The sequence below is a fragment of the Quercus lobata genome, chromosome 12 (assembly GCF_001633185.2).
Source record: "Quercus lobata isolate SW786 chromosome 12, ValleyOak3.0 Primary Assembly, whole genome shotgun sequence".
Taxonomy (NCBI): Eukaryota; Viridiplantae; Streptophyta; class Magnoliopsida; order Fagales; family Fagaceae; genus Quercus; species Quercus lobata.
In genome coordinates, this window is record NC_044915.1 from 6315149 (window position 1) to 6326449 (window position 11301).

General features: G+C 33.4%; 1 protein-coding gene across 1 annotated transcript; it reads right to left on the reverse strand.

The window, feature by feature from the left end:
* Positions 1-3984: 3984 nt before the first annotated feature.
* Positions 3985-6932, reverse strand: LOC115970103 (beta-amyrin 11-oxidase-like). Its single transcript, XM_031089779.1, has 8 exons — positions 6700-6932; positions 5974-6451; positions 5378-5647; positions 5060-5149; positions 4742-4820; positions 4548-4654; positions 4204-4325; positions 3985-4078 (listed from the first exon to the last, which is right to left on the reverse strand). Exons 1-8 carry the CDS (start codon positions 6930-6932, stop codon positions 3985-3987), a joined length of 1473 nt encoding a protein of 490 aa, XP_030945639.1.
* Between the last annotated feature and the right edge of the window lie 4369 nt (positions 6933-11301).

Below are 11301 nucleotides of genomic sequence, written 5' to 3' on the forward strand. Positions count from 1 at the left end.
GTTTGCTTGCTTTTGATTTTGCTGTTCTAACAGCTAATTGAATTTGGAACGAGTATGACTGATGCAGTTCTTTCTTCCTTTATAGATAGAGGAAGCAATGCTTCTGGATTTTAGTATATGGGAAGATAGTTAGAGTGGGAATATTTTGCTTGTTTCTCATTTTCTTCAAATGCCCTAGTCTTGACTCTTGTTTCAGTTTCAGACGGGCATAAGGTACAAGAACTACATGTTATAATATTACGTACAAAAACTAGTCAACAAAAACAAAACCATATTTCTAAGTTTGATTTTTCTCCCAAGTTATAGGGCATAACATTAAGTATTTTGTATCGCCACCAACAGAACAATATATAGTTGTTGGAATATGCATGGGAACATATATATATATATATATATATATATATATATATATATATATATATTAGATTGCATTAAAAACTAAAGACTTCGGAACAAGCCGGTACAAGCTAGACACTGCCGAATTATCCATTACATCAGCATATTACCAATCAATTTATCACCTAAAATAACTACGGATGTTACTTTTACTATTTTTCATATTAATGAAAATATGAGAAAACTATTCTAGGTTAGCACTTCATCAAAGATACCACCACACACCTCTAGTGAGATGATCACTTCATAAGTATAAATGTTTGTGAGGTATGAGGGGTAAGGGTTGGGGTTCAAATTTTCAAGAGGGAACTTCATACACATATACACTTAGATTAGGTTAGAGTAGAATTTTAATCTTTAATAATTAAAAAAAAAAAAAAAACTCATCAAAGATTGGTAAGACATCCGATCAAAAAAAAAAAAAAAAAGGTAAGACATTTCCAAGAGCCTTCTCAATAATTAATCCACATTATATTATTCATTTCATAGGGAGAATTGGGGTCTGAATACTCCTATCTCATCCCTCTTATATTGTAGTAACGTTATATATTTGTTTTATTAAGAAAATAGTGAGAAATATTCTCCATTTTTTTAGGCCAAAATGCAAAACCTACTATTTAAATTTCACAAATTTTCATTTCAATTCTCCTCAATTTAGTCATCTATTAGCATTCCATCCATTCTTGTTGTTAATTTGCCCTTAATTTAATATTTAATATTTAATTTATTATTTATTTCTTAATATTAAAAACATTAATTAAAAAAATCAAAAATTAAAATAACTAACGACTCGTCCCTCTCCATCTGAAGAACAAGAATAGAAACCCCACCCGCCCAATGCCTAACCCATTGAAAACTGAGACTAAAGAGGGAGAAAGAGAGAAAGAGAGATCTGGGTTAAGGAAAAAAGAAAAAAGAAAAAGGTATATATATATTTGTATTGTAAAATTAATTATATATTTGTTTTATTAAGAAAATAGTGAGAAACCTTTTTTTTTTTTTAAATTATAATAATTTGAATTCATCAAAAGATATTAATCCCAAATTCATTAAATTCCCAATTAAATTTTAGACCCCCTATCCTAAACTCATCCCACTTATCTTAAAAAAAAAAAAAAAAAATCAAAAACAATATTTTTAATAAAAGGGTCAACTGTTTTTTTTTTTTTGGTGAGAGAAAAATAATATTTCTCGTATAGTGCATCTGACTTCAGCAGGTTCGACTCATTTTTAAATCTAAAGTCTTCATCTGAGTCATGTTTCTTGCTTTTGTTGCTGTTGATCTTACAGCTAGAATGAGTATGAATTATGCAGGCCTTTCTTCTTTCATAGATGCAGAAAGCAATGCTTTTGGATTCTAGTACATGGGAAGATAGCTAGAGGGGGAGTATTTGTATTTTACTTGTTCCTTATTTTCTTCAAATTCCAGTATTGTTCCATACTTCCATTTGGTAGAAGAGCTACATATTATAAACTTATAATATTACCAATTTATTTACCTACAAACTAGTCAATAAAAAAAAAAAAAAATGATATTTCTAAATATGCTCTCACATTATAAGGCATAAAATTAATTATTTTAATTCGCCAAAATAACAATAGTTGTTGGAATACATTGGCATATTGCCAATCAATTTATCCTATTACAAAAAAATCAACCTTTTTGTGGTGTATTAAAATGCCGCAGAAAAAGAAAAAAAAAAAAAAAGCGTCGTTATAGATACAAATGGTTTTTAACCACCACAAAATATATTTACCTACAAAGGCCTTCCAAAAAATTCATGATATAACATCTAAATTAACAGAAACACCATAAAATTGTTACAAAATTGGTTTTATTCATTCAATTGAATTTGAAGGAAGGGTTATTTCCACTAGGGAAACAAGCCATCCATTTAAAGGACATAAGTTGTATTTCAAGATACCATGAATATAAGTTCCATCATTTGAGTTTAGCGCAGTCTCTCTTTTTGCGATTGGGCATGATTAAACAAGGCTTTGTGATGTATTAATAGCTATAAATCTCAAAGTGGAAAGTCCCTATACTATGTGTAAGTAATCGGGGAAGGCCTAATTTCAGGGGACCTAAGTCCCTGATTGATCGATAGATTTTATATTGTTTAGACCTTTGCATGGCAGCCTGGCAGGTCACCCCATCTCTTAATAAAAATTTTGATTTTTATGTGTTAGAGGTGTTAGGTTTATGTGTGTAGGTTCAGGAGGCCCAATTCTATTGTAAGCCCATGTATGCCTAACCCTTGCACTCTCTCTCCCTATGTAAACCCTATTAATTATTAAATCTTGTGTTATCTCTCTTCTCTCTATACTTTTTTATTTTTTATATATTAAATCTTGTTTTATCTCTCTTCTCTCTATACTCTCTTTCTCTCTCCACTCTCATAAAATCTAACATTAATATTGTGTTTTGAGAGAGAAATCGCAGGGATTTGCCCGACGTCTCTTTCTCTCTCTCTTTCTCTCTCTGTGGTCGGCTAAGTCTTTGTTGTTTTATTTTATTTTATTTTCCTTCTTTCAAAATTTCCATCCATCTTGATCCTGCATATCTGAATATGATACACAGACATTTGAGCATAACACCGTTTTGATCTTCATCGGGCAAGCTTAACCTGCCAAGTTTAAGGGTACACTCAATGGCGGCTGTAGAATTTTTTTTAAGGGTGTTAGCAGTGGTGGAGTTAGGAATTTGTCATTGGGGGTAAGTAAAAAAATAAAATAATTTTTTTTTTTTTATATGTACAACTTCCATATTATATACATTATACAATAATCTAAAATAGTATTCTAAATATAATTTAATATAAATATTGGTAAGACAACAACTAGTTTTTTTTGGAGAGAGTTTCAACCTATGACGTTCATTCTAAATGATAGCTCTTTATTATTAGATCAAGATACCAATCAGTTTTTGGTGTAGACAAGGATTGAACTCCAGATCTCTCATCAACCATCAGAGACTTAAGAGTACTTTTTATTTTCAGACACAATTTTATAATGAAGATGAATTCAACTCCATGTAAAAAGATATGATTGATCACGGGCAAGAAGTCTATCAAAATTAGAATTCTTAGTGGGGTCCAAAGAAATATATATATATATATATATACACGTCTTATCTTCGTGAGAACAACTATTCAAGAGTGTCCGCCATTTACGGTTTCTTAAGAGTACTTTTTCCTTTCAGACACAATTTTATAATGAAGATGAATTCAACTCCATATGAAAAGAGATGATTGATCACATGCAACAAGTACACACAATAATTAATCATTTTTGGAAAAAACTTTCTCAGAAATTCAACCATTACAAATATTATATTCAACATAAAAATACATATACAAAGCTTTATGCGTTACACGAAATATATATATTAAATTTGTCCCACGTAGCTTAGGGTGGTTTCCAACTTAAACTAGAGAGTACTTATATAGGCCGGTGAAGTTTATGACCAGTATTCAATTGCACTGAACTCGTTGAGATTATAACACATGTCACCATTTTAACGGATCCAATACATTTGGACTTAAATCTCACCCTATACATGCACTTTATTGGTAATAATGTAAATAATTATGTGACTTTGATGATTTTTGCAAGGCACAGGTCAGTAGGCCTTGCTACTGGTAAATACTTCACTGGGCAACCTGGATTAAGTCGCTCCACACTGTACCAATTAAAAAAAAAAAAAAATAAAACCTTGTAAACATATACAGAGAGAAAAAAGTTAATTTTATTTGACATGAACTAGTTGATGTTTAAAGGTTGCAAAAAGAAAGCATGCAATCTCACTTGTAGTTAAGGATATAATGATGAAGGAAAATGGCGATCTCAAGCTTGGCCAGATCACTTCCAGGGCATATCCTACTTCCTGCTCCAAATGGAAGGAAACTTCCAGCTCTGGGTTTATGATTCTAGACAAAAGTTGAGCAAACATGATTATCAATTTTTTAGACTCGTTATTAAATAGGAATAATATAACTTCTTTAAAAAACCTTTTTTTTTGGACAAAGACTTCTTTAAAAGTCTTATCGAAAGAAACTTCTCAACCAAATTAACTTTTTTCAGAAATGTAAGATACCAACAGAAGGGAATAAGAAAAGAATTGTAAGATACTAAAACTTTGTTCAACTTACATCCCATCTTGAAGGATCAAATTCCTTTGGGTTTGCATAGGTTTCAGGATCCATATGAACACCCCTATTCCAGACTAAAACTTTCCATCCTTTTGGAACTAGATAACCTACAAGTAAATAAATTTCTTTAAGAAGACATAATATAAAAGAGGGATGATAGAGTTTGAAAATATATAGGTGATTGAAGAACTAACCATTGATATTAACATCCTCTTTCGCCTCTCTGAAAACTGAAAATGAGATGCTAGTTCTGCGCAGCATCTCATCAATTACCTAGTTCATAAAAATTTGCAGCTTGTTAAATTTTGTTTAGCTCGTTCATCATTTTTCCTAAAGGAATTTGACATAAACTTGTTTCACATGTGTCTAATCATTTTCTACTCCTTAGATTGTCCCATCATTAGTACTAGTTTTCTCATAAGAACAGTAATGCCTCACATGCTTTTTAAAACAATCTTGAATAATTTCTGTTCCCTAGATAGAAATTGCATGCTTCTTCAATGTGTACATACCTTAGAAAGATATTCCATTTGTCTAATCTCTTTAAGGTTAAGCCCTTTTTGTGTAGATGGTCTTCTCTTCATGATCTCCTCTTGCTCTTCCTGAGAAGTGGAATCCAAGTTTAGTGAAATAATCTTTTTATTTTTTATTTTTTTATGTTATCTAATTGGCCACAAGCAAAGGTTAAGTGAGAAGTAATTCTAATTCAACAGTGCCTTTAAACTATGTTCTCTCGTAAGATAAGATTTATTCCAATCTAGGCATCTAGTTCTGTTGGGTATCACGTTACACAATCTAGTATACTATTTCAATACATACTACAAACCAACCTTTGCTATTTTGAAGACCTCTGGATTTTCTGATAGATAAATGACTGACCATAATGCACCATGAGCTGAGCTTTCATGACCAGCTAACATGAACACGATTAATAAATCTATAATATCCAAATCCTCCAATTGTTTACCATCTTCGTCTTTGACTCCCATAAGTAAATCCATCATATCTTTTTTCGCATCTGTTTCATTGGTGTTGTCTTTCATCGTGACCCTCTTTTTGTCTAGTACAGATTGGAATATCTTCACCAACTTCTTTCGTGCCTGAATAAAGAAAACCACCTTGAAGTCTCATTTGTTTTACAAATACAACAAAGTTGGAAACCAACAATTTCCATCTATTGCTAGACGACTACTGCATAAAATAGAGATAGTAAGATATTATTATTATTATAATTGTTATTATTATTATTATTTGTTCCAAATGAGGTTACATAACAAAATAGTTTCATTTGAGGCCATATAACAAAATTATTTGTGAAAACAGTATAATGGGCAAAAAAGAGCCCTAAGTAAGTTAAAAAAAGAAAGTAGCAAGGCATACATTAGGTCTTTCTTTTTTATTGTTTTCTTTGCTGATGAGACTTTACCTTGAGTGCTCTGCGGAATACAAATCCCGGAAGATTAATGGCCTGAGACTTTATTCCTGCATTTAAGTCTGTGTACAAGTTCTCTACTGATGATATAACTGATTCACTATATGTACTGATGAAAATGTTTGTAATCACTTTAAAGGCAACCCCTCTCAACTCTGCCAAGAGCTTGACTGGCCGATTCATGCTAGCCCACTCATCCAAAGAATTAACCACTATGCCCTCTATAAGATCTATATATCCAGACAGTGCCTCATGGCCATTGATGGGAGCTGTGGTTAGCCGGCGCAATCGTTTGTGCTCAGCATTTGTAATGCCATGGAATGATTTACCTGTAAGGATTGTTGTTGCTTTAGGATAACCTAGTTTGAATTGGTCATCATTTGTCAAAACTTTCCTGCATGTTTCTGGGGTACAAACAATCACACTTGGCTTCCCAAACATGTAGGTTTTGTAGATACCTGTCCGGCCATATCTGTAATTCCATAAGAAGAAGAAAAAAACGTGTAAGTATGTGCTTAAAAAATATTTGGTTGACAATAAAATTCCATTTGCTTGGCATCTTGAAAGTTAAGAAGTATTTTGTTATTTATGAAATCATAAATATCGTAACAAATTTCACATTTTTTATAATTATTGAGGTTGTAGGTTGTTATTGATGTACAATAAAAATGATCTAGAGAAAGAGAGAGAGAGAGAGAGAAGAGAGAGAGAGAAAGAGACTTGGAAACAAGGTTGTATATGTAGGAATCAGGGTCATCAGATTTGAAAGCTTTGAGGAAAGTTGGAAGACCCCCAAGGTAAGGCCATCCCATATCCCCAGGAGGGAGAGGATATCGTGTTTTCCCCAGCCTTCTAACATAATACCACTCATTGAATCTCCTGAGAAACCCAAACATAAAGACATAGCCACCCAACAGAACTGAAAGTATCAACCACAACAGCTCCAACTCCATTTTAACTATAGTTCCTCTCTTTGTTGGGGCTTGAGGAAACACTTGCAATAAGTTCAAGTTCCCATAAGGGGAGTTTTTATAACCGTGACTGCTCAATGCCCATTACTTAGTCCATGATTCTTTTTTATTTTATATTTTTTTTAAGAAGACTTAGTCCATGTTTCTTATTATATTTAATATTATTATATTTGTATTGTTGTTCTTGTTTTTATTATTAACATAAATTATTAGTTTCACTTATTCCACGGAAGTAGAACTTGCCGGCATGATTTTGAAAACCGGAACCGGGTACGCGTTCAACACCAAAAAAAAAAAAAACAAAAAATAAAACCCAGTGTACAAGGATTAAAAACCATGAAATATGATGACGTGAGCATGGATTAAAAATAGAAGTGTACTGTCGTTTTGCTGCGGAGTAGACCCCTTGCTGGCTGTTGATGGCTACCATGTGACTGGCAAAAACTAATAATGTTGATGGCTACCGTGCCCCCGGCAAAAACTGAAAAATTTGATTTGTACTGGCCTGACTATGGTGTTTCCAGAGAAGAGGATGTCTGACGAGAGAAGAGATTAAAGTGAAATTGAAAGCTCTTCACGTGGTGGTACCAGACAGAGGCTATAGAATACTCGTAAAGTACTATTCGGTTAATGTATACATTAATCATCCATTTTTAAAAATATTTTATAAAAAATTTAAAAAATGGTAAAAAAAGTTAACATTTTTTTATCTTTTCTTAATTTTTTTTAAAATTGTTCACTAATGCATGCTTTAATAGCACATGTTAGTAAAACTTATAAATGTATATTTATTCCTCTCACATAATTATGAATTTTACTAATTAAATTCATGATAAGACCTACAATTCATGTGAAAAAATAAAATACACATTTATGTTACTTTTGAAATTTTCAATAATCTTCCATTAGAGACAATAGACTCTTTGCAGTGAATTTTTGGAATTTTGTTTGTTATTTTATTTACCATGTTTTTTGAAAGAGTTTTAACCTATGACGTCCACTCTTGATGATAACTCTTTATCATCAGACTAAGACACTAATCAATTTTTAGTGTAAACAGGGATTGAACCTCAGATCTCTTATATAATCATCAAAGATTTTATCAGTTAAGTTAACTAAAATCCATTTTATTCTATTTACTTAAAAACTTGCACGCCACACGAGATTTGCGTGTTGTTGACTTGTTTCTTGGTTAATTTATTTTTTATTATTATTTTTTTTTATTATTATTATTTTGGGTAGGTGTTTCTTGGTTAATTTATTCAGTGATTAATCTAATTCTTAATTCTACAAAGTACAAACCCACCAATTCGTTCATTAATTTATTGCTTTACATTGCCCTATTAGTATAAGATTTACACTATAGATTAAACAAATATGCATAATATTATATACATTTACAACAAAAGCCTTAAACCTCTTTCTTTTATGGTTCATTGAACGGTTTGGGTCTGAAAATCATGCTTGTTAGAGCATGTGATCTAGTTCATTGGTTAAATTAATATTGATCAAACAATAGTATCCCAGAATAATCAATAAAAAAATAAAATAAAATAAAGAGAAGTGTAAGAAAAATATCATAATATTGTAGAATCAAACCAAAATGTCGCCCTTAAATATTGATTTGTACCCCTTCGAGTAAAATTCAACGTTTATGGTTCTTTTGGCTAAACAACACTTCAAGATTAAATATGAGATTATTCAAGAAGATAATTTGGAATTTCTAGATTATTAAAAATAATTATTTATTTTTTCAAGAATGATAATAGTTTATATAGATAATTTAATGAAACCAATTATGATTAGGGTTAATCCAATAAAGAAAAGATTCTATCTTAATCATAAAATCAATATCGTAAACCATTATTTATCTTTTTTATATATATAGTAGCATATAAAAACAAAGAAGCTATATAAAAACCATACTCAAAAGTATCAATTGACACTCTGACCATATGGTAGAGTGTTGATTTAGACATTATGAGTTTTGATCATCACTCTACCATTAGGTTGACATATTTTCTCTGATTTTTCTCATAGAATTTTTTAGGCCCTTTTTGCGATTAAAGATAAATTCTTATCATCTAAAATTCACGTATTTAAGCCTTTTGAACTCAGAATTTTTGTCTATAAATAAGCGAACTCATTTAGAATAAAGGAGACCCTTTTGCATACTATTTCTCTTTTGAATTGGGGAAGAGCCTAAAGACAATGTTTTTGAACTCAAAGTTTTTGTCTATAAATAAGGGAACTCATTTAAAATAAAGGGAGACTCTTTTGCATATTATGAACTCGTTTGGTAATGTTGTTCTAATAATATTATTTATATTTTTTAAAAGTATGTAAAATATTATTTAAATGAAAAAATATTACTTAATACCAGTATCATACCAAACGCGCCTGTTACTCTTTTGAATTTGGGAAAGAGCCTAAAGACAATGTTGAGAAATTTACCAAAGCTTAGAAATATAGGACCTAGTGGAAGAAGACCGCTGGTTCGTGCACATCAGGGTTCATTTCATTGGTTCTAGTTGCCTGCTCTCTAGCAAAGCTTCTCCCTGAGAGCTTTGCTGTAGTGTGGCATTGTCGTCCCTTCCATGGAAGGAGGTTTTGTCCCTTGAGTCAACTGTGTTTTCTCAAGGCTAGTGGTATTATTCTTTCAAGGGGTTTGGGAAACACTTTTAAATTATTTGCATATTCCACAGTGGAATGGACGACCTTACAAAACATTGGAGCTCTCTCTCCCTTTCAGATAGAGAGGGTTTAGGTCTCAGATTGAAAAAAAGAACAAGCTGCAGATAATTTCACCATTGCAGTTAGGTTCTATACTAAGCGCACTCTGAATATTGATGCCATAGCAAGAACCTTTTCGCCCCTATGGAGATCAAAAAAGGGTTTTAGTATCAAGAATAATAGGGATCATATCATCCTTTTCTCTTTTGATAATGAAGTAGAAGTGGATAGAATACTAGCGTCGGAACCGTGGTGCTTTGACTAACATCTAATGGCTCTCTCAAAAATCAAAAAGGAGTCATCGCTAAATGAGTGTAATTTCAACAAAGTCTCTTTTTGGGTTCAAGTCTACGATATACCATTGAGATACAGGAACAAAGAAGTTGCCGAACAAATTTGTGAAACAATTGGGGTCATACAACATCCAAAAGACCCTCCTGACTGCGACGGCGGAAGCTTCATCAGAGTTAGAGTGTCCATCGATATTTCTCTACCTCTTTGCCGTTGCCGACTCATCACCCTGGATGACGACAGAGAACATTGGGTTTCTTTCAAGTACGAAAGACTCCCCAATCTCAGTTACTGGTGTGGCCGGCTCACACACACCGATAAAGACTGCGAGAAGTGGATTGATAGCAAAGGCTCCCTTCAACCCAATGATCAGCAGTTTGGGGCATGGATGAGAGCCCCTTCGTTTGTTGTAGCTCATAAAAATGTAGTGGCTGTCCCAGGTTTTTTTGCCAAGAAGAAAATGGAAACTCTAGTCCAAAATGCATCTGCTCCGCCATCACACCCACACGAACGAAACTTTCCGTTGGTCTCTGAACCAGCAAGCAACCGCCCGACGACAATTAATGCACCCTGTGCGAATCTGGGCTCTCACGTGATTCACGGGGGGACAACTGCTGCCTCGGCCATCTCGGACTTGACAGATTCTGACGCTTCTCGGAAACCCACTCTACAAGAAGACTTTGAGCACTTAATCCGAGAGATTGACAGAGATATCAATCTATTTGAGTGTGGGAATGTGGAAGAAGGGCTTTCAAAAGCAAATGAGCGGGAACAAATGTCTGAAGTAGATTCTTGGCCCTCTATCCACTCCAACCCAAATACGGACCGTAACCAAGTCCAGCCCATCCAACCCATACCCTTAAGTGACATTACAAACCAAGACCCACATACCTACTCCACTCAGGCCCAAGCTGATAAGAAATGGACCCGGATCCAAAGGCCCCCCATTATCTCAGAATCACAAGAATCTAACCTCATTATAGGCAAAAGAAGCTCCCATTCTTTCCCAGATTATACTTCCTCCCCAAAACACAGAGCCATTGAAGCTCCCCTTGCTAATGAAAACCCTCTTCCAACGGCGGTAGCTGACTTCCAGCCCCGTCGGCAACCATGAGTTGGCTATGCTGGAACGTGCACAGGCCTGGGAATCGGCGCACCATTCAAGAGCTCGAAACTTTAGTCTGAGCACAAGATCCCGTTGCCCTATTTTTGGCTGAGACGTAGGCAGATGAAGATAGGCTTCGCAGTTTGTGTAACAAATTAAACTTTGATCATGCATGGATTGTTCCTCGGATCAATAGTACTGGGTGTCTCAGCCTCTTTTGGA